This window comes from Papio anubis, chromosome 1 (assembly GCF_008728515.1).
Source record: "Papio anubis isolate 15944 chromosome 1, Panubis1.0, whole genome shotgun sequence".
Classification (NCBI taxonomy): Eukaryota; Metazoa; Chordata; class Mammalia; order Primates; family Cercopithecidae; genus Papio; species Papio anubis.
The window spans coordinates 148,664,532-148,677,889 of record NC_044976.1 but is presented as its reverse complement, the minus strand read 5'-3'; the positions used below and the strand labels follow the sequence as shown (position 1 = coordinate 148,677,889).

Sequence of the window (13,358 nt, the reverse complement as noted above, 5' to 3'; positions counted from 1 at the left end):
GTAGCTGGGACTACAGGCACCACCACCAGGGCTGGCTAACTTTTTTGTATTTTTAGTAGAGACGGGGTTTCATCATGTTAGCCAGGGTGGTCTCGATCTCCTGACCTCGTGATCCACCCTCCTCGGCCTCCCAAACAGTTTGTTGTCTTAATTGATCTAAGAGTCAGGCAACCTTGTTCATATCCAGCTCTGCCACTTGAAGTCATGGAAGATTGGACAAGATGCTTAATCCTACTTCTGAATGTCAGTTTCTATATCTGATTAATGAGAATATGGTAATTTTTTGCTGGGTAGTTACTAGGATTAAATGAAGTAAAAAAAAATCACTCATATGTGGATTACACAGATACACATAAATCAAATGCCTCTCTAGCACAAAGATCAGCCCATAAGCCAAAAACTTAAGTTTTAGCCTCATTCTTCATTTCCCGTTCATATACCGCCTTACATGCTTTTTCCCACACATTTTTATGCTTTGTATACTTTTTGAAAATGATAAGATAGCAGTTATCAAAACTGTACTAATCAGTGTAAGACATTCTGAGAATTTCTTCTATTCTCTATCATGGTTCTTTTAATTATATTATTAAATGTACTTCCTTTTTTGGCATTGAATTTTATCTTTTTAAGTGGAATATTTATGTGAACATTACTTTTTCCATGGGATTGGCAACCTTCCTCCTGTGTAGTACTAATGTGTGTATACTCAATTTCATTTTGGGTGGGGGCATTGATAAAAGCATTAACATAATTCCCTGTGAACTTGTTTTACTAAATGCGTCTTATAAATATTCTAAAATTTGTTTTAAATTGTTTACTTTTTAAATTTTTTTTTTTTTTGAGATGGAGTCTCGCTCTGTCACCCAGGCTGGAGTGCAGTGAAGTGATCTCGGCTCATTGTAACCTCTGCCTCCCGGGTTCAAGCGATTCTCCTTCCTCAGCCTCCCGAGTAGCTGGGACTACAGGCGCATGCCACCATACCTGTCTACTTTTTGTATTTTTAGTAGAGATGGGGTTTCGCCATGTTGGCTAGCCTGGTCTCGAACTCCTGATCTAAGGTGATCCACCCGCCTTGGCCTCCCAAAGTGCTTGGGATTACAGGCATGAGCCATCGCGCCTGGCCAATATTCTAAAAGTTTTAGGGATTTAAAATTACCAGTATTCTATTCATTCTTATAACATTAAATTTGAATGGTCTACCTATGCTTACTTATGTAATCCTCCCACTTTTGCATTCCTGTTAGTTTCCTATAGGCATGTCTATGAAGCAATAATTTCTTAGGTAAATAAGTATGTTGAGCCTCCTGTATAGTTTAGACTAGAAGAATAGAACCATGAAGTATATCAGTCAGAATTTCTTCAAGTATAACTGCTAATGAGAATAAAACAGAAGACATCTAATATAGGAAAGGTGATTACATTTGATTATACACTAACTCATTAAGCATCTGTTAAGACTGTATATAGAATCAAACTAAATATACTTTGGAGTTATACAAAAGATGATGACACAGCCTGCTCTTGCAAATCCTGTAGCATAGTTGAGGACCCATATATGTACATAGTTGAGCAAACAAAGTTACACTGGTAAGAGCCATGTAGAAGAATGGAAAATTCTATCAGAAAAGATAAAAAGGGGTACCTTCTGAATCTGATTTGACATGTAGGATTTTTTCAGTTCTTAGGCAAGGAGGCTAGAGGAGAGTAGGCACAGTATTTTTCTCTCATGGTAAACATTTGCTTTTTAAATTTTCCTTTTGTATGTTATTTTGTTAAGCCTGGCCCTTTTTGGCCAAGAGCATGCTTGATTATTTTCTTATGTATAATTTAAAAGTCTTTCAGAGGATTGTTATTAGCTTGGTGCATTTATTATTCCACTTCTTTAACCATCTTTGGGCCTGAGTTTCAACCAACACGATGAGAGGATTTGTATAAATGATTTCTAAGGCCCCTTTAGCTCAAATTTGGTGCAAAGCAGATACTACTTCTCTCTGGAATCAGTGTGCAAACATTTCTTTCTAGCCTGGTTGATTAAGACAATAAAGAAACCCTTTTTTGCTTTTTAAATTTTTGTTAATTACCGTTTTCTCCTTTGGTACAGTCTGTCATGACTCCTTCCACCCAGGTTTTCTGTGATGTTTTAAGTGTTTGCTTTATTGAACTTTAGAGATCCTTATATAGTAAATACCAAAGTTCTAAGTTTCCCAGTCATTCACGTTAATGTCTTTTTTGCAAAAGTACAGAAAGGATAAAAAGCACTCTCTTACTCTTTTTCTTCATTACTTCATTAATAAAAGGCTCCAAGAAAATTTAGGAGCAGGTTTCAGAAAAAAAAGAAATGAGGTTTTTTTTGGAGTAAAGATTGAATCTTAACTGAAGGAGACAGATTTCTTTCTTTCTTTTTTTTTTCTTTTTTTAAAAAATAAATCTTAGACAACATTGAATGATTTAAGAATTAATGTTAAAAGAGGCTCTCCCTGGAAAAGATTTAGAATAGTTTTTTTGCTTTTTTTAGCTGTAGGAATTTGAAACTCTGGATCAAATTTAGAAAAATACAATAAATGATCTAAATTTAGAACAAAATATTGTGTAGTTTTTAAAGTGTGGATATGTTTTTATGCAGTTACAAGGTGTGAGTGAAAATTAATATGTAGAATGTATACCTTTCCTGAATATTTGTAGATTTTGAATGCAACTGATATAATAATACTGAAAGTGTTTTTCTATTGTGCATTTTGTTTGCTTGTATTATTAATTGATATTATTCCATTATTCCTTAGAAAATATTTTAAATTTGCCCTCACTGAGACATTTGCTTAAGTCAGTAATAGGTGGGCAATTCAGTGTCAGGCTTGAAATGTGACCTAGTGCGGCTCAGGAGACTGGGTATTAGGGTTGGTAGATTGCCCATGAAAGTCTTTGCAAAACCAAAAATTCATGGATGAAGCCAAATTCAGGAGCTCTGGCATAATTAGACATTAGAGTTCAGAGTGTGGTTTCTTGATACACTCTTTGTGGTACTTTCCTTTTGCCCTTGATTGCTTATTTTCCCACAATAATGGTTACTCTCACTCAGGTTATTTGAGTAGTAAGTAGCCTTCTTTTTTTTTTTTGAGGCGGAGTCTCGCTCTGTCGCCCAGGCTGGAGTGCAGTGACGGGATCTCGGCTCACTGCAAGCTCCGCCTCCCGAATTTACGCCATTCTCCTGCCTCAGCCTCCTGAGTAGCTGGGACTACAGGCGCCCGCCACCTCGCCCGGCTAGTTTTTTTTGTATTTTTTAGTAGAGACGGGGTTTCACTGTGTTAGCCAGGATGGTCTCGATCTCCTGACCTCGTGATCCGCCCGTCTCGGTGGCTCAAGCCTGTAATCCCAGCACTTTGGGAGGCCGAGACGGGCGGATCACGAGGTCAGGAGATCGAGGCCTTCTTTTAAATGTGGTTGGTGAACCAGCATCATCAGCATCACCTGAGAGCTTGGTGGAAATGCAGAATATCAGACCTACTGAATCAGAATCTTCTTTTTAACAAGATCATCAGGTGATGCACATACACATTAAAATTTAAGAAGTACTGCACCAACAGATTGGGAAGAATAGAGAGAGCTCATTGAGAACAGGAAATAATATCAAGTGAAAAAGACAGTGGGCAGGCTGAACAGCAACTTCAAAAACAAATCCCCAAACAGAAACAGAGCCTTTTAAAGAATGTACAACAGGCCTGTAATCCCAGCACTTTGGAAGGCTGAGGCAGATGGATTACTTGAGGCCAGGCATTCGAGACCAGCCTGGCCAACATGGTGAAACCCCATCTCTACTACAAATACACACACAAAAAATTAGCCAGCTGTGGTGACACATGCCAGTAACCCCAGCTACTCAGGAGGCTGAGGCACAAGGCTGTCGTTTGAGCCTGGGAGGTCGAGGTTGCAGTTAGCCGAGATCGTGTCACTGCACTCCAGCCTCGGCGACAGAGTGAGAACAACAATAGTAAGTAGGTTCTAACTGGTGTGCCAATTCTAATCCATGAGTAGTGGCTGCCAGGAGCATTGTATTGAGAAGAGTTGTGAGACTGTGGGATTAGCAGAGATTCCTGCCATGGACTTGACCAGTTGAATGATACGTACTTGCCACCTCTGCTTTTGAAGATTGTTGGGTCATCATGTATTCTTGTCTCTTCCCTTGTCTCTCTTTCCATCTATACCAGGTATAGATGAATACAACTATTCTTTGCCTCTCTGGGCATCTTCTGCTATAATAGCTAATAAATATAAGTGAAAATCTTACTTTTCCATTAAGGAACTCAATCATATTACCTAGAAATACACTGCTTCTCCCATCGCGCTTCATAGCGCAATGGGCCGAATTTCACCTAACAACATTCTTTTATTTCATAAGTAAGATTTAATCCTCTCTTATCTATTACCTACTTTTGCTAACCTTGCTGCGTCTCAGTTTTCTCATCTAAAAAAAAAAGTTGGACTTGATCTCTAAGGTCTCTTTCTGCTCTTAAAATTTTGTGGATATGTATGTCCTTTTGCCATCTGAAGAAAGGAGTAGATCTATAGGATTCTACCCAATTTAAGCACTACATATGAGAAATACAATTTTTTTTATTGATGATTTTATTTCATGATCTTTCTTTGTTCATTTCTGTGATCTCAAACTTTTATAGATGGTTAAAGTAGAAAGAGAACTTTAATGATCACTTTGCCTTTGGTCATTTCCCCTTCAATTTCCCCATTCACGTCTTTCCAAGAGTAACCTTACTAAATCACTGTTTTCATTGGGTTATTTCTCATAGAAAAACTTGTTGTCTAGACTTCGGAGACTGTATAGTCAAGACTTTTCTTCTTGGCATTCAAGGCCTGCGAACACTGACCCTAAGTGTATAATTTTATTTTCTTCTGTTCTCCAATTTGAATAACTTTTCCCCACCAGGCTAATGCTTTCCAGTTGTATACAGTATAGAATAACTTTTTCCTAATCTAATTTCCACTTAACATTTAAAATCACCTTTATCACAGTTTTTCTTACACTAATGACATATTTGTGTAGTCCCATATTTTTAAGATAATGTTTTATTGTTATTTAACTTTTCATGTATTTGTCTTATCTCCTCAAATAAATGGTGAACTTCTTGAGGTTAGACTGGGCCTTTTGATAATTTATAGCCCTTTCAGTTATCATGCACATAGTTGGTGCACAGTAATTATTTGTTGAAAGATGCGATAGAGATTTTGTAGTTTGCTTTCTTTGCTCTTAAATTGCCAAAGTGAATCAATAACTTTCTTTGGAAACCGAAAGAAACAGTGACATCTGTGAATAAGAAGATATAAATAGGAGATAGGGATGTTGGAGATACTTGGCCATATTTTCTAAGACAAATGTAGTGGACTAAATATCATTTAAAGTATTATTTTTTTTTCCCTCCTTACAACTTTTCCTTAGCATTCCTTTTGCTAAAATCACAAACAGTTCTTTCTTGTTCTTGTAGCAAGAAGCAGCAGCAGAAAAGAATTTTTAATTTTCAGAATGTGTTGGTTAGTAAAAGGACTGCAAACTTTAGAATAGTAGTTGGAGTTCTTCCGCTGTCTCTCTTTCTGACCACAGACAAACACTCCAGCATTCTGAGAATCCCTTTATTCATCTGTAAAATGGGAATTATATAATACTAACTTCCTGTAGGTGCATTGCCTGGTATGGGGTGAAGAATAGAGATGAAACAATGTAAATGAAGATAGAAAAGACTGTTTCTACTAGCCGGGTGTGGTGGCTCATGCCTTCAGTCCCAGCACTTTGGGAGGATGAGGTGGGTGGATTACCTGAGGTCAGGAGTTCGAAACCAGCCTCACCAACATGGTGAAACTCCGTCTCTACTAAAAATACAAAAATTAGCTGGCCATGGTGGTGGGTGCCTGTAATCCCAGCTACTCAGGAGGCTGAGGCAGGAGAATCGCTTGAACCGGGGAGGCAGAGGTTGCAGTGAGCCAAGATCGAGCTGCTGTACTCCAGCCTGGGCAACAAGAGTGAAACTCCATCTCAAAAAAAAAAATTTAAAAAAGGCTATTGCTGTTACATGTTGGTTACATTATACACTGAATGACTATAATGAATATAATGTTACATTATACACTGAATGAGTATACACTGAATGAATATAATGAATGCTGTTACATTATGACACTAAAATACCTTGCTAAATGTTTGTATATCCCTAAAAAGGTTCCCCTTAGTTTAAAGGTTATTATCTAGTCTAATTGTCACTATTATGCCAACTTTTTCAAACATCTTTAAGAAATAAAAAGTCTCTTTTAAAACTTAAACACCATTTCAGGTACAGTTAAATTATTATTTTCTTGCTAAATCTATAAACAAAACAAAAATGGAAAACAATTAGAATTGCTGCTTTTAGAGAATTTCACAAGTGGTAGTTTTCCCACTTGTTGTAAGTGACACCTAATTTTCTAAGATTCCTTCCTTTCTCCCTGCTCTCCTCATTTCTGCTCTCCGTCATATTTTCCAACTAAATACTAGCAATATGCAAGGCACTGTGAATATAGAGATGAATAAGACACATTTTCTATTCTCAAGGAGCTGCCTGTCTGGTGATGTTGGTCTGTACAGGGACAAAAATGGTATCTCAGTAATTCGCTTACCATGGTGTTTGATCAGGATATTTTATCTTCAATTCATAGAATCAGAATGTTTCTTCTGTATTCTAATAGATTTTTGATAGCAAGAAGGTCTGCTTTAAGTATGTAATAAGGCTTTGTGTCTCCTGTTGTCCTTTGCAGCATCACCATTTTAATATAGGATCAATATAGCAGTACTTTATAGTTGTAAATGTCATATGGAGGTGCCCTTAGAATTTGTCTAATTTAATGGCTTATGTTACTGATAGAGAAAAACTAAAACTAATAAATGGAAGTTGGGATTATTTTAAAATTGTGTGCAGAATTTAAATGTTCCTTCCTATGTTCACTGATTTTTTAAATCTTTTTTTTTTGTATAGCTAACAGACTGTTTTCCACATCACAGATAGTCAAATATTTGAAGAAAAATTTCTTTCTCTTGTAAATCATCTTGTAAGCAGGCTCTGTTTTAGTGATTATTGGTTATATGATGAAGCTTCTTAATTTGTCACCATTATTGGTAATTTTTCTGGTTGAATTTGGATGGACCAGTCCCTCTGAAAACACATAATACATAAAGTAACAATCATAGAACTGTAGCTTCATGATGAGAGAGAATGGCTTGTGCCCCTCCCTACCCATGTGTGCTTATTATTATATTATTTTTAGTTCCCCCACTTCCAAATTACTGTTGAGGTGTCTGGGGTAAATATAATACTGGGATTGATTGTTGGCCCAGTTATCCATTTGTTACAAAGTTGTATGATAGCTGTATGGTCTGAATTGAGTTATTGCTCTAGAAACTGTCAGCTCATTAATTTTTCTTTTTAAAAATTTTTTCAATGTTATGATTTATTTACTTGCAACTTTTTTCTTGCTTTTTCTTTTTGATTTTCTTTAGTTTTTATTTTTAAAAATTTTATATTACAGACAAACAGAAACTTCCTCCTTTCATCTTTCCATTCTCTGATTTATGATGAATTTACTTTCCTTTGGCCTGGCATTTGCTTCAGCAGGCAGCCTTCCTTCAAGTACCTCCCTGATTGATGTATAATCTTTGATATCTTCCATTAGCCTCCAGGATCACTAAGTTCAAGGCCCCCTTGGAACCTAAGGAGCCCTGCCGAGGAGCTGAAGGCCTTCAGAGTCCTTGGGGTGATTGACAAGGTAATTCTTCAGTGTCTCTTCAAGAGTTCAGTCATAAATCGACTGCATGCTGACATTCTGTCTTTGAAGCTTTGGATCTTAAGGATATGAAACAAAAGGAGAAAATGACTCAAATGCATCTGCACTTTAAAATAACAAAAGCAGAAGAGAAAAAGCTTTTATCTGAGCAATTCATGTAAGGTCATGCAAAATATATTTGAGCTAAAGGAGAAGGTGCATATTTGTTGGCATTCAGTTGAGTAAGGGATTTGGTTTTATAAAAGTGTTGTAGCAGAGTAAAGATGTACTTTGTGTTTAATTACAATTGTGAGCCAGTAGTTGTTCAACATTAATTAATACAGTCATTTTAATGGTCAAAAAGAAAAGTGGAATCCCCTTATAACTACCATTTATTGAGCACCTACTATGTGTCAGACCCTATATTAGGAATTTTATATGAAGCAACTTAATCTTTCTTACAATTTTATTTGCATCTTGGTGGAAAAGTGATGTTTAGAGCAGATTAAATAACTTGGCCCAAAGTCACATAGCTAATTTAGGATGGTGCTGGGATTTGAATATTAATTTTTGTGACTCAAAAGCTGTACTTTTTCTAGTACACTAACCCCTCACTTCACACACACGTGCATTTTAATTTTGGGGGTAAAAGTACTGGCCTCACAGAGATATCTGCCATTGTGTATGTGCAAATTTGGTGACATCTCACACCAAATGTTAACGGTACTGTTCCTATCAGATGATTTACAAGTGTAAATTAAAAGCCACGGACAACAAACTATGTTTTAAGTATATTTGCTCAACCACCGCTTTACCATTCAAAGTAAGTAAAATGCTTTATTTAATATTAAGGGATAGGCTAATTTAGATATTTTTTCACCATTAACCGTTTTTTATGAAGCACCTTAATGTTCATTTTTAACTTACTATTCATTGAGTATTTGTAAAGTATGCATGTGAGTCCATGCTAAAATTGAACAATATGTAGTATTCTCTAGCAATTTAGACAGTAATAGTTTGAAGCATTCCCAAGGGTACATTAAGTTGGATATTATATAAAACTGTCAGTGTCTTAAGTTCTGGCAAGGATCATTTTTCTCAAATTCATGTTACTGAATTTTGAACTTAAAAAATTCTAAGCTGTAGGATTTTTCTTTTTTAAGAGCCTGAAATATTTCCATAACCATGTTTTCTGTGGCTTTTCCAGTCTGGAAAACATTCAATTTGAGAGTAGATGAAGACAATATAGTAATTGAGTAGTTTCTAGGTTCTCAGATTTCTTTGCAGGCAAGTATACCTTCTTGAGGTACAGTTTCTGCCCCCTCTCTTAGCTCTATTTCTTTGACAAAGTATGGCCTTTCATTGCTATACTATAAGTGTAAGTAAGTTACCTTGTAGTCATAGTAATAGCTATTAGTCTCTCAGGTTTGTTTAAATAAGGGCTCTTGGCTGGATGCTGTAGTTTACACCTGTAATCCTAGCACTTTGGAAGACCGAGGTGGGCAGATCACTTGAGCCCAGGAGTTTGAGACTATCTGGGCAACATGGTAAGACCCTGCCTCTACAAAAAAATAGAAAAAGTAGTTGGGTGTATAGTCCCAGCTACTCGGGAGGCTGAGGTGAAAGGATCCCCTGAGCCTGGGGACTTTGAGGCTGCCGTGAGCCGTGGTCATGCCACTGTACTCCAGCCTGGGTGACAGAGTGAAACTCTGTCTCTAAATAAATAAATAAATAAATAACCAGTAAATATCAAGTCTTTAAAAAAAAAAAAAAGAAAAGAAAAAAGTCAGGAGTGGTGGCTCACGCCTGTAATCTCAGCACTCTGGGAGGCTGAGGCGGGTGGATCACTTGAGGCCAGAAGTTCGAGACCAGCCTGGGCAACATGGTGAAACCCTGTCTCTACCAAAAATACGAAAAATTAGCTGGGCATGGTGGCACACACTTGTAATCCTAGCTCCTTGGGAGGCTGAGGCAGGAGAATCACTTGAACCCGGGAGGCAGAGGTTACAGTGAGCTGAGATTGTGCCACTGTACTCCAGCCTGGGTGACAGACTGAGACTCTGTCCCCCCCCAAAAAGAAAGAAAGAAAGAGAGAGAGAGAGAGAGAGAGGGAGGGAGGGAAGGAGGGAGGGAGGGAGGAAGGAAGGAAGGAAAAGAAAGAAAGAAAGAAAGAAAAAGAAAGAAAGAAAAGAAAATAGAAGGACTTTTGACAGTGGAAGAATTCCTAAGTTCTGCTGAGGAATAATTTGGTACCTTCTTTTCTTACTCTGTTTAGCTGGGAAAGGTGTTTGGTGTTTAGAAGGTGACATTTAACTTTTTTTTTTTTTTAATAATTAACAGAATCTCACTCTGTCGCCCAGGCTGGAATGCAGTGGCACAATCTTGGCTCACTGCAGCCTCCACCTCGTGGGTTCAAACGATGCTTCTGTCTCAGCGTCCTAAGTAGCTGGGATTTACAGGCGCACACCACCATGCCTGGCTAATATTTTCTTTTGTATTTTTAGTAGAGACAGGGTTGCACCATGTTGGCCAGGCTGGTTTCGAACTACTGACCTCAGATGATCCACTCGCCTCAGCCTCCCAAAGTGCGGGGATTACAGGTGTGAGCCATGGTGCCTGGCCTAATTTTTCTTAGTAGAGATAAGGGAATATGTATTTGGGGAATTAAGAAGCTTTGAGAATTAATAAGTCTTTAAAATTTATAACATATTCCTGTAAAAACATAAGTAGGTATAGGCTGGGAGCTGTGGCTCATGCCTGTAATCCCAGCACTTTGGGAGGCTGAGGTAGGCAGATCACCTGAGGTCAGGAGTTTGAGACCAGCCTAGCCAATATGGGGAAACCCCATCTCTACTAAAAATATAAAAATTAGCTGGGCATGGTGGTGGGCTCCTGTAATCCCAGCTACTTGGGAGGCTGAGGCAGGAGAATTGTGTGAACCTTGGGAGGTAGAGGTTGCAGTGAGCCGAGATTGCGCCACTGCATTCCAGCCTGGGCAACAGAGCCAGACCCTGTCTCAAAAAACAGAGAGAGAGAAAAAAAGCAGGTATATTTTTTGAAAGTTGAACTGTTTTTTTAAAGATAAGTTACTTTCCATTCTACTGAGGACTACCTAAAATTTGGGTTTTAGAAACTTGAAGTATGGAAAAGAAATGTTGAATAAATTCAAAAGGTTAGAAAATACCCCGGTTATATTGATCTAGTCCTACAGAACACAGTTTCTTTGATTCTGTTTCATTACAGTATTTGTTTTTTATGAGTTATTTTGATTGTTATCTATTAACCTAGGAAAAATACGGTTCTGAATTGAACTGCGTTAGGATTAGTATTTCACAAACTTTTATGTAGGAAAAAAAAAAGCAGATTTTTTATTAATATCTAGACTGTAAGCTCTGTGAAAACAAGATTGTGTCTTTCTTGGTCACCACTATGTTCTCAGTACCTAGAATCACTTGGCACATAATGGGTGCTCAATAAATATTTGTTGAATAAAATAATCGAAACTTAATTAATTTTAAGTATATATAGAGTGACACCTACTGGTACAATATGAGACTGCTATCTGGTACCATTGTATGAGGTGACAACTCAGAAAGTGTTTACCCAGAGGGATAGTAATTCCATAGCTGTATGTTGATCTAGTATTCAAAGAGAAGTAAATGACTTTCTGCTTTTGAATTGGGATTATAAAATCCCTCATTAAAATAGATACACAAAAATCATATATGAAGCAGGATGCCTGGTTTCTCTGTGAAAAAGGTAGTTAGGGAAGAGACTTGCATGTTATGTCCTCATAGGATATAAGTAGAACCAAATTAGTACAAATTCAGGAGAAACAAATTACTGCTCGTGAGAAATGCCTTTTGAGAATTAACATATTGACCAAAGGCATACTGGAGTCCTTTAGATCTTATGAGTTTCTTGTCATTTGAGACATTCAGGTAAAGGCTGAAAGATTGATTGTTGGGATGCTATATAATGAACTGGATGGAATTTTACATTAGATAACTTTTAAATATTTCTTTGATCCTGCAGGTTTATTTACACAGTCTTTGTGTAGCAATAGCAGGGGAGAGTAGAAATTAGTGGAAAAATATTATAAGTTTTTATAGACACAGGTGCAATTCTTTTTATTGTATGTGTGTGGTAAGAATATATGGGATGTGCTCATATTTGTATGTGTATAAAGATTGTTTATATATGATAATTTGTAATTGGGTTAGAAGAGTCTAGATTGGTAGTTTGACTGGTAGTAGAATGCCCAAGTGCTAAGAGAGTTTCCGAGAAAGGTCACTGTTGTATAACTTCTCTATAAAAAGTATAAAGGAGCCCATAGTTTAGTATACAGTAATGTACCAATGTTAGGTTCCTGGTTGTGATATTTAATTCGAACTATATAAGGTGTCACCACTGGGAGAAGCTGGGTGAAGGGTACACGAGACTCTTTGTACTGTTTTTACAGCCTCCTGTGAGTTAAAAAAAGAAAAGGGTAAGGGGAACATTGATTACTTGAAACCCAGGGTATACTAAGATTTGATTCCCTCATGGCCAGTTAACTGTTCTGGTTTCTGTGTGGCCTGAATCATTCTGTGTGTACATGTGTGTATGGCATTCACAAGGAAGATCGGTGAGGATCGTGTATCTGGATTTCCAAAATTGCCACTGAAAAACTACTTAAATATGATGCTTTGCAAGTCATTGTTATAAGAGATGCCACACATTTTGTAAGTCTGTGACTATTTGCTAGGTCAGATGCCTTGGCATTTTGTAATCAAGATAGCTTCCCAACTTTATCTGATGCCTGCTAGGCAGAATTCTTAAGCTCACTTGCCATTGGAAAAATGTAGGCATTTCTATTTTGGAGCTAAAATATAATTGAGAAAATGTGCGGAAATTGCTCAAATTGAGTAGCTGTTTAAAGATTGGTACTTATTTTTTAAGGTACCTAAATAATATGTTCTCTGATAATATGTGGAAAAATCTTCTGTATTTGGAACACAGAAGCATCAATATTTGGGTATTTGCTCATTCAGGGAACACTGGATTGAAGTGGATTAAATCAAAAGGACATAGCACAACATTTTTTAAGTGCTAAAAGGAAAGAACTATCAACGCAGAATCTATATCCTGTGAAAATGCCTTTCAAGAATTAAGGGAAAATAAAGGTATTCTCAGATGAAGAAATGCAAAGAGAATTTGTTGCTGATGAGCCTACCCTAAAAGAATAAAGTGCATTCTCTAAACAAAATGGAAACAATACATGCAAGAATCTTGTCACATTAGGAAGAAAGAAAGAACATTGGAAAGGGTCAAATATAAGTAAATACAATGGACTTCCTTTCTCTTTAGCTTTGGAAATTATCTTTTATGGTTGAAGCAAAAATTCTAACACTCTCTGATGTAGTTCTAAGTTTATGCAGAGAAAATATTTAAGGCAATTATAAATGTGGGAGAGTAAAGGGACATAAAGGAAGATAGGGTTTTTATGCTTAGCTTGAAATGGTAAAATGATGATACCTGTAGACTGCAATAGGTTATGTATATATAATATAACTAGAACAACC

At 37.0% G+C, this 13,358-nt stretch overlaps 1 protein-coding gene across 23 annotated transcripts in view; it reads left to right on the top strand.

Moving 5' to 3' along the window:
• Window positions 1-13,358, top strand: part of RPS6KC1 (ribosomal protein S6 kinase C1) — a 211,674-nt gene that overhangs the window by 110,609 nt on the left and 87,707 nt on the right. For 21 of the 23 annotated variants that reach the window (XR_642595.3, XR_001898922.3, XR_001898923.3 and 18 more), the window contains one exon: window positions 7,705-7,797. The exons of the other annotated variants lie outside the window; for them this stretch is intronic. Coding sequence is in view for 16 of the 21 variants with exons in the window: in XM_003918804.4 (XP_003918853.2) it covers window positions 7,705-7,797 (93 nt within the window). In the remaining 5 variants the exon portion in view is untranslated. The remainder of the gene's footprint in view (window positions 1-7,704; window positions 7,798-13,358) is intronic. 23 annotated transcript variants of the gene reach the window in all.